The 19644-nt window shown below is 42.0% G+C and overlaps 1 protein-coding gene across 6 annotated transcripts in view; it reads left to right on the top strand.

The window, feature by feature from the left end:
- ccny (cyclin Y) overlaps positions 1–19644 on the top strand; it is a 262025-nt gene that overhangs the window by 236435 nt on the left and 5946 nt on the right. For all 6 annotated transcript variants that reach the window (XM_068014834.1, XM_068014841.1, XM_068014847.1 and 3 more), the window contains 2 exons: positions 11421–11587; positions 16025–16187. In XM_068014834.1, the coding sequence (XP_067870935.1) occupies positions 11421–11587; positions 16025–16187 (330 nt within the window). The remainder of the gene's footprint in view (positions 1–11420; positions 11588–16024; positions 16188–19644) is intronic.

Raw genomic sequence — 19644 nt, forward strand, 5'->3', positions numbered from 1 at the left:
AAGGTCTTACGAGGAAAGGCTGAGGGACTTGAGGTTGTTTTCGTTAGAGAGGAGGAGGAGAAGAGGTGACTTAATAGAGACATATAAGATAATCAGAGGGTTAGATAGGGTGGATAGTGATAGCCTTTTTCCTCGGATGGTGATGGCAAACACGAGGGGACATAGCTTTAAGTTGAGGGGTGATAGATATAGGACAGATGTCAGAGGTAGTTTCTTTACTCAGAGAGTAGTAGGGGCGTGGAACGCCCTGCCTGCAACAGTAGTAGACTCGCCAACTTTAAGGGCATTTAAGTGGTCATTGGATAGACATATGGATGAAAATGGAATAGTGTAGGTCAGATGGTCGGCGCAACATCGAGGGCTGAAAGGCCTGTACTGCGCTGTAATGTTCTATAAATGCGGTTAAGGAGAGTATCCAGTCAAAAACTAAGGCATACAAAGCGGCGAAAACTAGTGGTAGGCCAGAGGATTGGGAATTTTTTAGGAACCAGCAGGGGATGACTAAAAAGGTAATAAAGAGGGGGAAAATTGATTATGAAAGTAAATTGGCAAGAAATATAAAAACAAACAGCAAGAGAGTAGCTAAAGTGAGCGTGGGATCCTTGGAGGATGCGACTGGAGAATTGATAATGGGGAACAGGGAAACGGCAGATAATTTAAACCAATATTTTGCATCGGTCTTCACGGTGGAGGACACTATAAATATCCCACAGATATCAGATAAGCAAGGAGCTAACGGGAGGAAAGATCTTGTAACAGTCTATATCATGAGGGACAAAGTATTTGACAAACTAATGGGACGAAAGGCAGATGAGTCACCGGGACCCGATGGCCTGCATCCAAGGGTTTTAAAGAAAGGTTGCAGAGTTAGTGGAGGCATTGGTTGAAATATACCGGAACTCGTTGGATTCTGGGAGGGTCCCAGCGGATTGGAAAATTGCTAATGTGATGCCCCTGTTCAAGAAAGGAGGGAAACAAAAAGCAGGAAACTATAGGCCAGTCAGCCTAACATTGGTCGTTGGGAAAATGCTGGAGTCCATTATTAAGGAAGAAGTAGCAGGACATTTAGAAAGGCTTAACGTAATCAAACAGAGTCAACATGGTTTTGTGAAAGGGAAAACATGTTTGACAAATTTGCTAGAGTTCTTTGAGGATATAACAAGCAGAGTTGATAAAGGGGAACCGGTAGATGTAGTGTATTTGGATTTCCAGAAGACATTCGATAAGGTGCCACATAAAAAAATATGGCATAAGGTAGGAGCTCATGGTATTGGGGATAATGTATTAGCATGGATTGAGGATTGGTTAACTCACAGAAGACAAAGAGTCGGGATTAATGGGTCTTTTTCAGGTTGGAAAGACATAACTAGTGCAGTGCCACAAGATCAGTCCTAGGGCCTCAATTATTTACTTGACTTAATATTAATGACTTGGAGGAGGGGGCAGAGTGTAATATATCAAATTTGCTGACGATACAAAAATAGGTGGGAGGGCATGTTGTGATGAGGACATAAGGAATCTGCAAGGGGATATAGATCGGTTGAGTGAGTGGGCAAAAACTTGGCAGATGGAGTTTAATGTAGGAAAGTGTGAGGTCATGCACTTTGGTCGGAAGAATCAAAAGGCAGACTATTATTTAAATGGAGAGAGACTCCAAGAAAATGCAGCACAGAGGGATCTGGGTGTTCTTGTGCATGAAACAGAAAAAGTTAGCATTCAGGTGCAGCAAGTAATTAAGAAGGCAAATGGAATTTTGGCCTTTATTGCTAGGGGGTTGGAGTTTAAAAATAGGGAAGTCTTGTTACAACTGTACAGGGTGTTGGTAAAGCTGCACTTGGAGTACTGTGTACAGTTTTGGTCCCCGTATTTAAGAAAGGATATAGTGGCATTGGAGGCATTTCAAAAGAGTTTCACGAGGCTGATTTCTGGGATGAAGGGGTTGACTTATCAAGAACGGCTAAACAGGTTAGACCTCTATTCATTAGAGTTTAGAAGAATGAGGAGTGATCATATTGAAACGTAGATGATTCTGAGGGGGCTTGACAGGGTAGATGTTGAGAAGATGTTTCCACTAGTGGGGGAATCTCGAACTAGGGGACATAGTTAGAGAATAAGGGGACACTCATTTAAAACTGAGATGCGAAGGAATTTCTTCTCAGAGGGTAGTGAATGTCTGGAATTCTCTACCTCAGAGAGTTGTGGAGGCTAGATCACTGAAAGTATTTAAAGAGGGGGTAGATAGATTTTTGAAATATCGGGGAGTTGAGGGCTATGAGGAGCTGGCACGAAAGAGGAGTTAAGTTCTGGGCCAGATCAGCCATGATCTTATTGAATGGTTGGACAGGCTTGAGGGGCTGAATGGCCTACTCCTGCTCCTATTTCTTATGTTCACACCACCAAGAGCATATCACTGTTCATCCGTTTGCTGTTTGTGGAACCTCACTGTGTGTAATTTGGCTGCCACATTTTCCTACATAATAATGACTGGACTTAAACAAAAAAAAGTAAACCATTGATTGCAAAGTGCTTTGAAATATCCAGAATACATGTTAAAAATGCCAGATAAATGCATTACTTATTCTCTTTTCTGTTCTATTTCAGCAGCTAAATAGTAGGCTGGATACGCTGGGTTGATAGAGGCCCAGGGAATCACCTCATTGACTGAGTGACTCCTTTGTGCTTTCTCTGGAATAATTCCTGAGTTACAGCACCCACCCTGCAGTAACGAATTGAGAAAGCACGATAACCTGCTGTTGCAGGTTTTACAGGGCTCTGTAGAATAAAATGAATGCTTGTAAGACAAATTGCTTACTTTTTTATTAAGTACATGAGACTTAACTAAAGGGAAGTATTTACTATTTCTAATGGCCACTAAACTCGATTATACATGGCAGGTCTGGAGATTGACTCTTCATTAATTATTTGTTTCTTCATTTGTACAATATAGTTAAGTGGTCTTTTATCTAGTACACAGAAAGAGGTTGTAGAATGTCTCTAATTTCAAGGTCCAGTCTAATTGCTCGTGACTTCCATTTGCATTCTCTGGGGAGAGACGAATCTGTGGATCAGAATTACTGACCTTGTTTTGTCTCCATTCATTTTGAATTTGTAATATTTTATTAATGGAACAGCTGACCTTCCTTAAATTAAGCCTGTAATTGAGACATTTCAGAAATGAAACAAGGGCAGCAGGTTATTATGTAAACAAAAAGGAGGGTTGGCTGCAGTGGGAGACCAATATTGGACATGATTCCGTTCTTTGACATCAGTTACTTTTTCCCTTTTGCTCTATGGATAGCTGAAGGTCAGATCAGGCACAGCTATAATGTATTATGTATGTAAAATTTACAAATATTGCATACTTAAATACAATTGTCAGGTGCAGGTATCATTTCATTTACTTAGGGAATGATAGATACTTTAGGGGTGACAGTGGCATAGTGGTAATGTCACTGGATGAATAATCCAGAAGCCTGGGGTAATGTCCTGGGAACATGGGTTGAAATCCCACCACGGCTGGTGGAATTTACATTTATGGAGTCATAGAGTTATCCAGCACAGAAACAGGCCCTTCGGCCCATCTGTGCCAGCCATACAGCACCCAACTATCCTAATCCCATATTCCTGCCCTTGGCCCGTAGCCCTGTATGCTATGGCGTTTCAAGTGCTCGTCTAAATACTTCTTAAATGTTGTGAGAGTTCCTGCCTCCACCACCTCTTCAGGCAGTGCGTTCCAGATTCCAACCACCCTCTGGGTGAAAAAATGTTTCCTCAAATCTCCCCTAAACCTTCTGCCTCTTACCCTAAATCTGTGCCCCCTGGTTCTTGACCCCTCCGCTAAGGGAAAATGTTTCCTCCTATCTAACCTATCAATGCCCCTCATAATCTTGTACACCTCAATCATGTCTCCCCTCAGCCTTCTCTGCTCCAAGGAAAACAACCCTAGCCTTTTCAGTCTCTCTTCATAGCTGAAATGCTCATTAATTAGTTAATAAAATAATCTTGAATTAAAAGCTAGTCTCAGCCCAACTGCTAGTCTCAGTGATGGTGCCATTGATTGTTGTAAAAACCCATCTGGTTCACTAATGCCTTTTACAGAAGGAAATCTGCTGTCCTTACCCGGTCTGGCCTACATGTGACTCCAGACCCACAACAATGTGGTTGACTCTTAACTGCCCTCTGAAATGACCCTCGCAAGCCACTCAGGTGTCAAGGGCAATTAGGGATGGCAACAAATGCCCTTGCCAGCGAGATCCCACATCCCATGAAAAATATAAAAAAAAGAAAGGTGCAGCAAGGGTTTAGATGGCACTATTATCTGCAATAATAGTGGTTTACACAGCAGTTAAATCTCAGACAAATGCAGCACCTTCAACCATGCAGCAGTGCCTCATTACTGGTCTGAAGTGCCACTTTAGGCAGCTGAATGCCAATAGGTTATTAAAGTCCTAATTCAAAAGAATTGTTTCACTTGTATAGTAATCGCTCTTAGTTATCCTTGTTGTAGTACCAGTTCATCACGGCAGTAATTACTTTAGTAATGCTATCTGCATTATATTTGTGCTAAATCTCTATTTCATATTTTAAAGCAATAGTTCTTCATAGTTGCAAATGTATTTTCTTTTTTCTAACTTGCAGTTTAGAACTGTTGTCAACATCCTAGATAAACTGAACAGGCTGGGAATCTTTCGGGTGATCTAATAGAGGCCTTTAAAATTATGGAAACATTTGATAGGATTTGTGTAGAGAAGATGTTTCCACTTCTGGGGAACTAGGGGTCATAATTATAAGATACTCAGTAATAAATTCAATATAAAGGATTCAGGAAAAACTTCTTTACCCAGAGAGTGGTTAGAATGTAGAACATACTATGATATGGAATTATTGAAGTGCATAGATGCATGAGGGAAAAAAAGTTAGAAGATTTGTTGATAGGGTGAGATGAAGTAAGATGGGAGGAGGCTCATGTGAAGCATGAGGCTCATGTGAGCATAGATCATTTGGGCCGAATGGGCAGTTTTTGTGTTGTAAATTTTATGTAATTATATAATGCTTAATCTTATTTACATTTTCAGTGCTGTTTTTGAAATTATTCCACTGAAGTACATAAATACTGTTATCTCAGTAGCAGCCTTAGTAGTGATTTGTGTGGCATGCTGAGAGGGTTTTATGTATAGTCATCTCAGCTTATGGCAATTGTGCTTATACTACATAATTACTTACTTCCTTCGACAGCACCTTCTAAACCTGCGACCTATACCATCTAGAAGAACAAGGGCAGCAGGTGCTTGGGAACACCGCCACCTGCAAGTTTTCCTTCAAGTCACACCATCCTGACTTGGGACTATATCGTCATTCCTTCACTGTCGCTGGGTCAAAATCCTGGAACTCCCTCCCTAACAGCACTGTTGGTGTATCTACACCACAAGGACTGCAGCGGTTCAAGAAGGCGGCTCACCACCATCTTCTCAAGGGCACTTGGGGATGGGCAATAAATGCTGGCCTTGCCAGCGATGGCCACATTCCATGAATGAATTAAAAAAACATAGACATAACCTGAAATCCCAGATTAAACCCATTGAGTACAATTATAAAATGATTATTTGCAATGGATGTTAATATTGCATTAATTAGACATTTAGGGCTGAATTTTACCCTAGGTGGACGGGAATTCACCACCGATGTAAAAGTCAGTGCTGAACTCGCTTCTGCCTAGTCCGGGAATCCGTCCTGCATTTTACGGGTCCCCGTCTTTAATTGGCACGAGGCGGGACTTCCACCCACTTGAGGGAAGAGGTCCTGCCTCAGTGGGCTGGCAGCTCTTAGTCCCAACAGCGACACCATGAGCGGTGGCCACTGCTGGGACTGCAGCCCAGCCGACGCAATGGAGCCTGGAGGGAAGGTCAGTTGGGCTTGCCTCACCAGGAGGATCGGTCCTTCCCTGGTGAAGCTGGAGTGGTTGTTTGGGGGGAGGGGGACATCTTGGGTCCCGGGGATGGGTTGGGAGGCGGGGATGACCCTCAATCGGGCACCCTGTGCCCAAATGTCATGTCCCCCACCCCCCCCCCCCCCCAGGGTGCGGAAAGGCCAATAACTATCGCTGGGCGGCCTTTCACGTCCCCAGCACGCCCGCTTGCCACGGGTAAAATACCCGTGGAGGTGGGCAAGGGCCCTTAAGTGGCCATTAAGGGCTTCTTAAGGGCCTTGATTGGCCTCGGGCGGGCCGACCCCCACCCCCCGGCCCGATGCCGTAAACTTGATCGGAGGTGGGAGCAGGGCGAGTAGGCCTCCCACAGTCTCCCACTCAATTTTACACCGCCCCCACGCCACCATCTGACCCGCTGGTGCAATGTAAAATTCAGCTCTTAAAGTCAGTTCCAGGTCATTCGTAGCAAATGTAACCCCACTATTTAAGAAGGGAGCGTGAGAGAGAATGGAGAACTACAGACCTGTTAGTTTGACATCAGTAGTAAGGAAAATGTTAGAATCTATTAAAAGGGATGAGATAACTGGACACTAGGAAAATAATTATATGATTGGGCAGAGTCAACATGGATTTGTGAAAGGGAAATCATGTTTGATAAACCTGTTGGAGTTTTTGAGGATGTTTCTTGTAGCATAGATAAAGGAGAAACAGTGGATGTGGTATATTTGGATTTTCAGAAGGCTTTTGATAAGGTTCCACATAGGAGGTTAGTAAACAAAATTAGAGCACATGGGATTGGGGCTAATATACTGCAATGGATTGAGAATTGGTTAACGGACAGAAAGCAGAGAGTAGGAATAAATGGGTCATTCTCAGGATGGCAGGCTGTTACTAGTGGGGTGCTGCAACAATCAGTGCGAGGGCCACAACCTATACAAAAGACTTGGATATGGGGACCAATTGTAATATTTCCAAATTTGCTGATGACACAAAACTAGGAGAGAATGTAACTTGTGAGGAGGATGCAAGGAGGCTTCAAGGGGATTTGGACAGGCTAAGTGAGCAAGAACATAGCAGATGGAATATGATGTGAATAAGTGTGAAGTGATCCACTTTGGTAGGGAAAAACTGAAAGGCAGAGTAATTCTTAAATAGTGAGAGGTTGGGAAGTGTTGATGTCTAAAGAGACCTGGGTGTCCTTTTTCATGAGTCACTAAAAGCTAGTATGCAGGTGCAGCAAGCAATTAAGAAGGCAAATGCATGTTGGCCTTCATTGCAAGGGGATTTGAGTACAGGAGTAAAAGATGTAATGTTTCAATTGTATAAAGCCTTGGTGAGACTGCACCTGGAGTATTGTGTACAGTTTTGATCTCCTTATCTAAAGAAGGATATACTTGCCATAGAGGAAGTGCAATGGAGGTTCACCAGACTAATTCCTTGGATGGCGGGATTGTCTTATGAGGATAGATTCCAAAACTGGGCCTGTATTCTCTAGAGTTTTGAAGAATGAGAGGTAATCTCATTGAAACTTATAAAAGTCTTACAGGGCATGACAGGGTATGTGAATAGGATGTTTCCTCTGGCTGGTGAGTCTAGAAGAAGGGGACACAGTCTCAGAATAAGGAGCAGGCCATTTAAGACTGAGATGAGGAGGAATTTCTTCACTCAGAGGGTGGTGAATCTACCCAAGCAAGCTCAATCATTGAGCATGGTCAAGACCGAACTCGATAGATTTCTGAATACTAATGACATCAAGGGATATGGGGATAATGGGGAAAAATGGCATCGAGGTAGATGATCAGCCATAATCTGTTTTGAGTGGCGGAGCAGGCTTGTCAGGCCTATTTCCTATGATCCTATGATTAGCTGGAGTTGGGATTTAAGGTCAGATGCTGATCAAGCAAGTGGGAAGTTGTATTGAAATTCTGGATCAGATGAGTTAGAGTAGTATTGGCTAAACCTGAATCTCAATCCAGCTGTTGCTCAGCTGACGCACTCCAGCATGCTACAGCTGATGGTGAATCAGGTTAGTGACAAACCCAGTTTACCATGTGACAGCTAATCCCAAACCTGCTCAGGCATACTAGAGCTACAGCTGATCATCTTGTCAAGCAACTTAGAAGCCCACCATTACAGTTAACATGCAAATATAAACTTAAGCACTGGGATTAGTTGAAATACCAGCTGAAGTTCTCGTGTGGCATGCAGACATGCTATAGGCAATGCTGTCAGCGCGCTGCAGCTATTACTAAGCTGATTCTTGTCTGCAACCTAAAATTTCTCTGTTCAGTGTGCCTCAAGAGATGAATTGGATAGCTGCTTATAATAGGCAGCGTACCCATGCACAAACCAGCTAGTTATAAGCAACTTACATTCTAATAGTGCTATGTGCTGACTGGGCAGCAATATTTTAATAGGGTTCAGCTGATACATAAGCAGTTATTCAGTGCCAAGAGACAGTTGACAGGATGCAAAGATTTTACTAAGGCAGGAATGGGGCAAGGAATCAAAAAAAAAAGGGACTGTAGGGATAACTTTATGAATTGATGCGCCTGTCTTGGAAAGTCCTATATTGGGAAACTGGGCATTGTTCCCAAGGTTTTCCATTCAAAAGGACAGAAGAAGCTTTTGGAGGATGGTGGATGGTGGGCAGGGGTGTTGAGTTGAAGTTCCCAATATCCATTCCTAGAGAGTATCACTGGGGTACTTGATTGACAAATTATGGGTGGGAGAGGGTCCAAATTCCCAAGCCGCGCTTCTGACGGGCAAAGTCCAGCAACGGCAGTGAAAATTTGTAACTTTTCTGCTCTTGTTAAATGGAGCACTAATACATTGTACTGATCAGGAAACGGATCCTGAGAAAAGATTACCTGCAGTATGTGACATCAAAAAAAATTTCGCCGAAAGTTTTCTGATATTTGCTATCTCTGGCAAAATCTTAAAGTTATTCCAAAAGCACATGTTTTGATTTTCCTCGAAACTGTGATCAAAAGATTAAAACTCCTTCCCTGAAAGGTTGCATTATGAATGTGAAACTTAGCTGTGGTAAGAAAAAGAAACAAAGTCCAGACACTTTATCAGAAGGACAGTACCGATCTATCTAAAGAGGTTGTGTCATGCAAGGTGCTGGTTAGATCCCATCTGGGGTACTGTGTGTAGTTCTGAGTACATAATCATAACAAAGAAACTGCTGTTCTTCAGAAGGTGCAAAAACGGGCAGTATGGATGATTTTTGATGTGATTTCTTTGGGAAAGTGGAGACATTGAGGTTATTCTGTGGAACTTTTCAAGATTACTTGTTGCATTGACAATGGAAAGTCAGGACAAAGCATATTTCCCTCGCTACATCAGTGATGCTGTAGTTGTGGGTATGAGTATCTGAAGCTGCCATAAGAAGTCACGGGTTATCTAAGTTGCAGAATAAGTTAGTAGCTCAGATGTGGAGGGTGCTTTGATTGCACACTCCCACAGCGGGCCAGGAGGGGAAATGTACAGGAAACATAGAAAGGATTAGATTAGATTAGAGATACTGCACTGAAACAGGCCCTTCGGCCCACCGAGTCTGTGCCGAACATCAACCACCCATTTATACTAATCCTACACTAATCCCATATTCCTACCAAACATCCCCACCTGTCCCTATATTTCCCTACCACCTACCTATACTAGTGACAATTTATAATGGCCAATTTACCTACCAACCTGCAAGTCTTTTGGCTTGTGGGAGGAAACCAGAGCACCTGGAGAAAACCCACGCAGACACGGGGAGAACTTGCAAACTCCACACAGGCAGTACCCGGAATCGAACCCGGGTCCCTGGAGCTGTGAGGCTGCGGTGCTAACCACTGCGCCACTGTGCCGCCCCAGGAGGTGGAGATAAACTGGCAATGCAGTGCCACCAGCAGTGAGAGACTTCAACTGTATACTGAAGACTTGAAGCATTTTCATTTGAAGATTTCTGGTGTTACAGAGAGCATTACAGAACATTAGTCAGATTAAGAGTGACAATTACCTGTGGATGTTTTAGCATCTCCACAGGAATATTTACATAGGATTTTTTTAATGGAACATGTGACACACACATAAGAAAGAACTTTTATTTATACTGCACCTTTCATAACCTCAGGATGTCCTAAAGCACTTTACAGCCAATGAAATACTTTTGAAATGTAGTCACTGTTGTAATGTAGGAAAGGTAGCAGCCAAATTGTGCACAGCAAGCTCCCACAGATGGCAATATTATAATAACCAAATAATCTGTTTTTGGTAATGTTGGTAAAGTGATACTCTGGGGAAACTCTTCTTGGAAATAGTGCCATAGGATTTTAGAGTAGCTGAAAATACTAGTAAAATTCACATCAATGTAGCTGCAGTTTTCTTAGGTTTATTAACACTGTTTAACTGGAGCTCTGCATTGTGGAGTATTGTTTAAGGTGAATTCAAGAGAGTCAAAATAAAAATATAAAATCTGCAAATTCTAGAAATCTGTAAAAAGAAACATTGACTATGGAGCTGGTCTGTCAGCATCTATAAAAAGAAAAGACAGATTTAAGACATTTTGGTAGTGTGCCCTTCAACAGACCAAGTTGACTGTCTTGGTGTGTAATTGCAGAACTTTCTGCTCTAAGTTCAAGAGTCAATTACTTTGATATAATGCTTCACTTTTAAAATGAGAATATATTATACTGTCCGTTTCAGTGGGTGATCAAACTGGTCTGAACTTCAACCCCAAAAGAAACATTAGCCCTGAAATTCTAAGAGCCTTGAACCTGGTACATACATTAGAGTATTTGCGTTCGAGGGGCTGACACCTAATTAACATGGTGCTGGCAGATGTCTCAGTCACTGTGAGTTCATCTTGCCATCTGCCTGCCATAGTCTCCAGGAAATCTGTCCTCTGGTTGCCTAGCCAGAGGGACTGTTGGGAGTCCTCCTCCCTGAAAACACAAGAACATAAATCAACACCCCTTGTAAAAAGGATAATGTTTAAAAAAAAAACCCTTGTTCAAATATTCAGACCATTTCCCTAGCCTGGACCCTGGGGCTTGGGGTGGGGTGGGGGGAGAATTGTTTACCTGTTCTCGCTCAATGTATTGCCCTGTAAAGCTACACTGGGTCCCTGTGAGGCCGGGTTGTGATTTTAGGGAGTCTCCAGCCTCCTTATGTTGGCCATGAAGGAGGAGGAGCCTCCAACCTACAAGACCATCCTAACTATTATACAGTATAGCCGAGACCTAGTGTTATCCGATTCTAGCAAAGTTTCTGCTTGTTCGGGGGGGGGGGGGTGTCCAACAATGAAGCTGAGAAATTTCAGCCCCATCAATCAGGTTAAAGACGCTATATAAATACAAGCTCGTGTTGTTGTATATTTTGAAGATGCCCCCACACAGTCAATAATCCAAATTTCGATCCTTAGGCTGGAAAAGAACTAAAGAACCAAGTGATAAACACTAGATAGAATTCTTCAACATTTACCCTTTAATTAACTTTTTAGGTGTATCTTGAGAGACTGTTAACATACGCAGAGATTGACATCTGCCCTAGCAACTGGAAACGGATTGTGTTGGGGGCCATCTTGCTTGCATCCAAGGTATGGGACGATCAAGCTGTTTGGAACGTGGACTACTGCCAAATCCTTAAAGATATCACAGTGGAAGACATGTGAGTGCCTTTAGTCAAAAATCTATTCAATGGTGATTGGGAAGGACTGTAATGCTGCTTCTTAACTTTCCGATCTCAGAAGCTATCCCACCGCTGAATCTTGGAGTTTAACTTTGGACTGTCTCATTGTTTTCTTCCAATCCTGTGTTTACAACTATATTTTTCCCTCCTAATCTCTGCCTTGCCTATGTGACCTGAATGTACCTTGCTCCATTGGTTCCATTTCCACTTAACCGCTGATCACTCAACTTCCCTTGCTAGTTCCCTCTCCTCAAGTACAGTTCCTCCCTCACTATCAAAATGGCTGTCATCACCTCCTACCTTCCTCAAAAACTCGTTCACAATCCTTCTGTACTTGGAAACTATTGCTGTATCTCCAACATCTATTTCCTTTCACAAGTCCTCAAAATTGTTGCCTCCCAAATCCGTGCCTATCTTTCTTGCAACTCAATGTTTGAATCTGCAGTCAATTTTCTGCCCCTGCCACAGCACTGAAATAGCCCAAATCAAAATTATAAATAGCATCCTTTATGGCTGTGACTAGGGATTATTATCCCTCTTTGCTTTCATCAACCTCTCCGCATCCGGTGACATAGTTGACCACACCACCCTCCTTCAATGCATCTCCTGCTTTGTCCACCTCAGTGGGACTGCACTCACTTGGTTCCACTCTGTTAATATTATTGTAGTGACAGCATCTCCAGCAATAGCTTCTCTTCCGCCCCATAAAATTAGCTCTATATACCCAAAGAAGCTATTCTTGGCCTCCTCACATACATGCTGCCCCTTGGCAATATCATCTGAAGACATGGGCCTTGATTTTAACTGCCCTCACCCAACAATAATAGTGCATGGGAGCAGTTAAGATTAGGCCGAGTCCATTTACCATAATGAGGTTGCTCCATTTCATTGTTGCCGACTTTCAAGATGGCTGAGCCGCCCACTAAAGGTAGGCAGGGGCCTACTTTAACTTAAAACATTGTTATCCCATGAAAGCATCGGTGTCTCAACATGATTTTAACGTTGTTGCGGGAGTCTCAAATGTGTGGAACCTGACAGTCAAAATAAGGCCAGAGGCATCAACTGGCTGGGGGAGGCCATGGTAAGATTTTAAAAAATGACTCTGTGAGAACTCTCATAGCTCAGAAGGAGAAGATGTGCCCCCCACCTCCCTCCCATGCCCCGCAAGAAGTCTGTGAGCCTCCCTAGCCCCCGCCTTGCCTTTGCCTCTGCACACTAGCAACTACTGCCACAGCCCTTGCCCTGCACTGAGGTTATGCTGAGGACCGTTCCTTTATGTCCCTGGTGTCTGAAGGCTTCAGAGCTGATTTCCCATTCCTGCTCGTGATGGACTTTGGAAATTCTGGCACAAACCATGCATAAATAATTTGTGTTTGGAAAATTCTGATCTGTGCTTCTGGCAGGTGAAACTTCCTTCTGGGAGCACTAGGTCAGTAAATTAATCACATATGTATCTTTCCACAGTAACATTTCTGCACTACTTCCACAAGTTTTTGGCATGATTATTAGTTATTGAAATTAACTTCCCATTGTTAGCAGTACATGTTATTAAGCTGAAGGATTTTTTTAATTTTATCAATATTTTGTGATTAACGTACAGCTGGAGTTTAAATCCCTCCTCAATCACCCTTACCAAGATCAACTTGTTGGCTGTTGCCTTTTTTTTCTCCCTGCTCCTCCTCCTCCTCTACTGAAGGCACATACTGTCATTACACTACGCCCAGCTACCCTGTTCAAAGTTCCATTCTCCAAGTGTGAAGCTAGATAATAAGTATTGGTGGATCATTCGGCTGCACGCCATCACCACTGAGCCTGATTTCATCCTCACCTGGTGACAACACACGTACATTTTTCAACAGGGATCCTGGATCATAACCTGGAACCCTTGCCAATGTTTTTATTCCCTAATCCAAGCATTCTGATTGTCAATTGTACCACCCCACTGCCAAACCTGGAAACTTTCTATTCTTTATAGTTCAGCTTGCTCATAGCCTTAACCAGCTAAACCATAAGGAGCATTCCATATTCCATTAACACAACTTTGTATTGAATGTATAACTTACTTCAGTCTCCTATTTTACACAATATCTACATGGGCATACAGAAAGCAATCATCATGCTTGAGAGTTTTCAACCAAACTACTGTGCAATTTCCTTTTGCTTGATACAGAGTGTGCAGTCTTTTAATCCCCTTGCCTACCTGAGTTTGGATATAGATTTACAAGAGCTAAGGTTTATGAGCTCCCAAGTGTGCATATAAATACTGCTGGAGTTAATCTGTCTAGCTGACTTTTCATGCTGCCAAATCAGCTAGATCTACTCTACCTGTTGACCCACTGGCTTGTTCTAACCACTGGCTTGAAAGGCTGTGGAACTGACAGCGAATCTTGTTCTGCCATTGTTGGGGTTCGCGAGTACTGTTACGACCAGGTGAGAAGGGGTCTAGGGGTTCCCTTTCAGCCTTTGCCTGGTTTAACTGTAACAGGGTTTAATTTGAAAACACTGTGTTTTTAGCTCCCCCTCAGTGAATCCTTGTTCACTGCTCCAATTGTAAGGCAAAGAAATCAAATGGGTTTCCTTAGATTTAAACAAGAAAGGTAGAAGTTTATTAATCTTAAACTCTAATCCGGTTAACAACTACAATATATGACGCGACCACGCTAGCATGCATATGCGATAAACACACACGCAGATAGAGACAGAAAAAGTAGAAAAGAATAAAGGGGAAAAGTTTGAGACAATATCTGGTAGTTACAATCGTTTAAGTTCAATGTGGAGTCTTTGGTTGCCAGTAAGCCTTGCAATTCGTTGGGGCCCAGTTCACCCTTCAACTTCTTCCGATGTAGGAGTCTTCTCTTTGGAGGTTTACATGTCTTCCATGGGTCCGGTGGCTCAGGAGAAAGTGAGAGAGAGAGACAGCCAGGCCAGAGTCTTGCTTGTTTCAGCTTCAGTTGTACACTGCCTTCTGAATTCAAATTGTCCTCTGGCTAATTCAGAAAACCTGGACCAGCTAGTTAGTCATGTGACTAGCTGGTTTAACCAGTCCTGGCTCTGTGGATTGTATCATCTTAGCAGGGCCTGGAATGTGCTTCCTTATACCTTCAATCTCTGGTGATCAAAATCCATTTGGATTAATTAGAGCAGGGAATAGCCCTTTGTTTCCACAAGCAGTGTCTTAGTATGCAAATGTCCTTCCAGCCCAGTGTCTGGTGATCTTCAAACAAGTCATTTCTTCACTGCAGCAACAGGTTCAAATCAATGTTCATGTGACATAATTAATATGCCTCATTCTTGGCAGGTGGGGGGCTGCATGACACTACCCAGAAAAGTGCATATTTCACTGTTGAAATTGTATTCAGTAAATCAGTTCATCGTGGCTGCCAAATGCTGCTATCAGTACTGATCCAATTGTTTAGTTAACTGAGTGTTGGGAGGTAGTTGTTCCAATAACAGAAGTGTGAACAACATATCTTGGACTCTGGACAGGAGTGTGAAAATTAGTTTTTATATATAATAATATAGATTTTATATTTTGTTAAATGTTTATGTAGTCCAGTTAATTAGAGCTGCATGCTGCAGTAAAACTTGGCTATAAAGGGCATCCAGAGACCAGCCAGATGTTGCTGTATTTTGACTTGGTCATTTGTTTGAATTTTATAACTCTGATATTAGAGGTGTAATTATACTTGCAGACCATTTTAATGTAAGTCTAAAATCAAGATCTAGCTGTTTCACTGATTTTTAAAATTCCATGTGTATCTAAGCATAGATCTATTTATGCAATAATGTTAAATGTCGCTTCACTTGGCCTTTTTGTGTAGAAGCATAAAATAGTACATCGCACAGAGGCCATTCAGCCCATCAAGTCTGTGCTCCTCTTTCAAACTCAGTCCCACTCTTCCCCATATCTGCAATTTTTCTCCTTCAAGTATTTTTCCAGTTCCCTATGAAATGCTATTGAATCTGTATCCACCACTCTATCAGGCAATGCATTCCAAATTCTAACAATTGTTGCATTAAAAAAAATGTCTTTACGTCTCCTCTGTTTCTTTTGTCAATCATGTTACATCTGTGCTCTCTCGTTATTGACCCTTCAACCATCTCCTCTTAGTCTTTGCTCGAAGGAGAGCAATTCAGCTTCTTCAGTCTCCCAAGTTAACAGTAATCCCTCATCCTTGAAATCATTCTAGTAAATCTCTCCTGTATCCTCTGCAAAAACTTCATACTTTTCTGAAAGTGTGGTGTCTAGAATTGGACACAATGCTCCAGCTGGGATGGAACTATTGTTTTATTTAGGTTTAGCCTAACTTGCTGGCTTTTAGTATGTGAAACAAGCTTTGTGTGTCTGTTTTGCGGGTGTCTGTGCATGTGTGCACTCACGCATCTTTCCTCATGGTCTCCACTCACTTTCTGCAGGAATGAGCTGGAGCGCCAGTTTCTGGAGCTGCTCCAGTTCAACATCAACGTGCCCTCCAGTGTTTACGCAAAGTATTACTTTGACCTGCGTTCCCTAGCAGAAGCCAACAACCTTAGCTTCCCACTGGAGCCACTCAGCAGGGAAAGAGCGCAGAAACTTGAGGTGAGGGGCTATCACTGTGATTGATTCACCAGCAGTGCCATTTGACTTAGTATTTCGTTGTCCTTTTGTAATTATGCAGTGTTTGATGAAAATGATGTTTTTTTGTAAACCTGACCCTGTGAGTATATTTCTTTCAAACAGAGTACTTTTGTTATAATACCGTATCATTTTTAAAAGAGAAATTTGAGCACCCTTGATGCCTTAGTGGATAATGCACTATCTGGTATGGTATTAAACCATAAGGATGAGAAAGGTCTCTGGTTAAGTCTCCAGCTGTGCTGACCTCTCTGGTCTTGACAAGAAACATAGTAGGTCATTGACCTTGAGCCTGTTCCACTTACAGGGTGGCTGTAGGGCTTTTACAATTAGCCTATTTTTGGAAAAAGAAGGAATCGATTAAGGTTTTCACTCCTAATCACTATCCAGTGATTCCTACTGGAACATGGGCTTGTGCGGCTGACAGGAGAGGACAGGGTGGTGTTTTAGTGAATAGTCTTTCAATATGCACTTACAAGAATCACAAATGATGAATGATCATTCAGGTATCCTGGCAGCAGGGCTACTGGCCTATATAGAAACATGCCTCAGTGAGAGATAAGACTATCCAGAGACAAGTTGCTGAAGTTGAAAAGAATTAAGTGTCGATAAGGCAAAACATGGTGACAGAAGCAGAATGCATATTATTTAGCAAAGCCTGCGAGTGAAAAAAAATTGGAAGATTGTAAAAAAAAAAAGAAACAAGTGGCCAAAGAACACAGTCAACCTTTAATCCAAACTTCAGAACCAGATGACTTTTCATTGCTTCAGCTTTGCTGTTAAGTTAGACACCTTAATTACCCCTCAATTTTGATGCAAAAGTCAAGTCACCTATTATTCTGTATTTATATTGGTCTCTGTTTGTCAGCACTTGTCAAGAGGTAATTCAGTTTCATCTGTCTAAAGTATAGCTTTCTGTTTATTTTAAAATATGGTTAGAAACTATAATATGGTTAAATCTGCAACATTAATTGAAAAGCTGATACAGCCGTATTGGAGCGTGTGTTGATGGTGGCCCAATATCATTTTGCAATTTAATTTTAAATATTCATTCACTGAATATTTAGTTAAATATATATTTATATAAAAAATTGTTGCCTTCAGTATTTTTGATTACCTTTTAGATGTGACCATTGTCAATAAAGCCCAGGACATTTTTGAAAGCCTCCTTTATACCTGAACTTAAGCTGATTTTATTCTTTCTCTGTTGATTTATTGATAAATCAGATTTTTGATTCTGTAATTGAGTGAAAACATAAACTATAATCTGTCCATGACAGTGACAGTGCATTATGTTGTAAAACTTCATAAGGGAGATGTTCTCTTACTGTTTTGAGATCTGTTGAATTTATGGGTTTAGTGGGTACTGAGTGTCCTTTTCACATGCATGCAAATGAGTTGCAGAAAATGACTTTGAAGGCTTCTTAAGTAGTTTGAATTGATTTAGATACAGATACTCTAGGTTTTATCTGAGACTAACAGTGATCCTATTATTGCCTGTGACGACAATGATTTATCATTTGCCAATAGTAATCATTTGGGAAAGCACATATATCTCTGATAGAGCAAAGCAATCACTTATCTCAGATGCAACTGAAATGCGAAATGAGTAATGATGCATGTATTCATGACAGGCTTTTTACAATCACACACAGGCCGATTGCGCTGCGGGCGGGGGGGGGGGGATGGGGGGAGGGGTGAGGGGAATGGTGGTGGGAATGGGCTGGGAGAAGTGTTTGGGCTATTTCCTTTGTGGGTTCATCTAACACTGGTTAATATGAATGCGATGCACTGTGCCAGGATCAGATAAAATAATTCTAGTTGTCCTGCCTGACCTGAACAGGTGCTTATTTCAATCTCAGTTATTTGTCAGTCTAGGATACAGCTTGGCTGTCTGTATACCAGGGTCAAGGATTTCTAAATGTTGTCTTCAAACACAAGAATAGCTTGCAAGTAGAGGCACAAGTTGAGCTAATGATGCTTCAATTTCATTGGTTTGGTGAGCTCCTTGTGTTGGTGAAGGGAGTTTGGACTCGAGTTCCCAGTGAATGCAGAAGAATGGATAATTGAATCATCTGACCTATTCGTAGTAGAGGACCAAGAGTTATGAAATGTTACCCAGGATTAGTTAGAGACTCAATTCTATCAATTTACAAGGCATCCAGTGACCATATAGACAATTCTTTAATAGATTTACCTGATTCTACCATCTGTGCAAGACCTTTATTTATACAATAATTTCTATACTGTATAAATAAAAGTTTGTTCTTTACTGGAAACAGTCTTTGAGTTGGTTATCTATAATGGACATGAACTGTTCAGTGAAATCCTCTGTGAGCTATCTTTATTAATGTTGAGCAGGCTTCATTAAAACAAATTTGGTGGGGGGGAGCAAAGCACAAAAATATAAAAGGGAGATTAATATAGAATTGGGAAAGATGGCTGCTGCTAGTGTTGAAAAGAAAAACTACAAATGCTGGAAAACTGAAATAAACCTGAAAAATGATGGAGAAGTATACAGCAGATTGATCAGTATCTGAAAGAGAAAGGTAGGTGAATCCTCCACTAGGCCCTGTCAACTGACATGTCTTCTGAATGATTCTTGTGCGTTTCCAGCATTTTCCACTTTTACAGCTGCTGGTAACTTGCAACGGTTATAGAGGATTTAACAGTGGCAAATTGTGCAGTGTTTTGATCTTCAGATTATATCTGAAGAGGTGGGGGTGTAGTGGTAATGCTACTGGACTAGTAATCCAGAGCCCAGGCTAAATACTCTGGGGACATGGGTTTGAATCCCACCATGACAGGTGGTGAAATTTGAATTCAATTAATGAATCTGAAATTAAAAAGCTAGTGACCATAAAGCCATTGTCAATTGTAAAAACCCATCTGGTTCCTGATGTCCTTTAGGGAAGGAAATCTGCCATCCTTACCTGGTCTGGCCTACATGTGACTCCAGACCCACAGCAATGTCAGTTGTTTCAAACTGTAAGAAAAGGAATGAAACCAGACAGACCACCTGGCATTGACCTGGGCACTGGAAACGACAACGGCAAACCCAGCCCTGTTGACCATGCAAACTCCTCTTTATTAACATCTGGGGGCTTGTGCCAAAATTGGGAGAGCTGTCTCACAGACAAGTCAAGCAACAGCCTGACATAGTCATACTCACAGAATCATACCTTACAGACATTGTCCCAGACGCCATCACCGTCCCTGGGAATGTCCTGTCCTACCAGCAGGATAGGCCCACCAAAGGTGGCAGCACAGTGGTATACAGTCGGGAGAGATTTGCTCTGGAAGTCCTCTACATTGACTCCAGACCCCTTGAAGTCTCATGGCGTCGGGTCAAACATGGGCGAGGAAACTTCATGCTGATTACCACCTACTGCTCCCCCTTGGCTGCTGATGAATCAGTGCT

This window comes from Heterodontus francisci, chromosome 2, assembly GCF_036365525.1.
Source record: "Heterodontus francisci isolate sHetFra1 chromosome 2, sHetFra1.hap1, whole genome shotgun sequence".
Lineage (NCBI taxonomy): Eukaryota > Metazoa > Chordata > Chondrichthyes > Heterodontiformes > Heterodontidae > Heterodontus > Heterodontus francisci.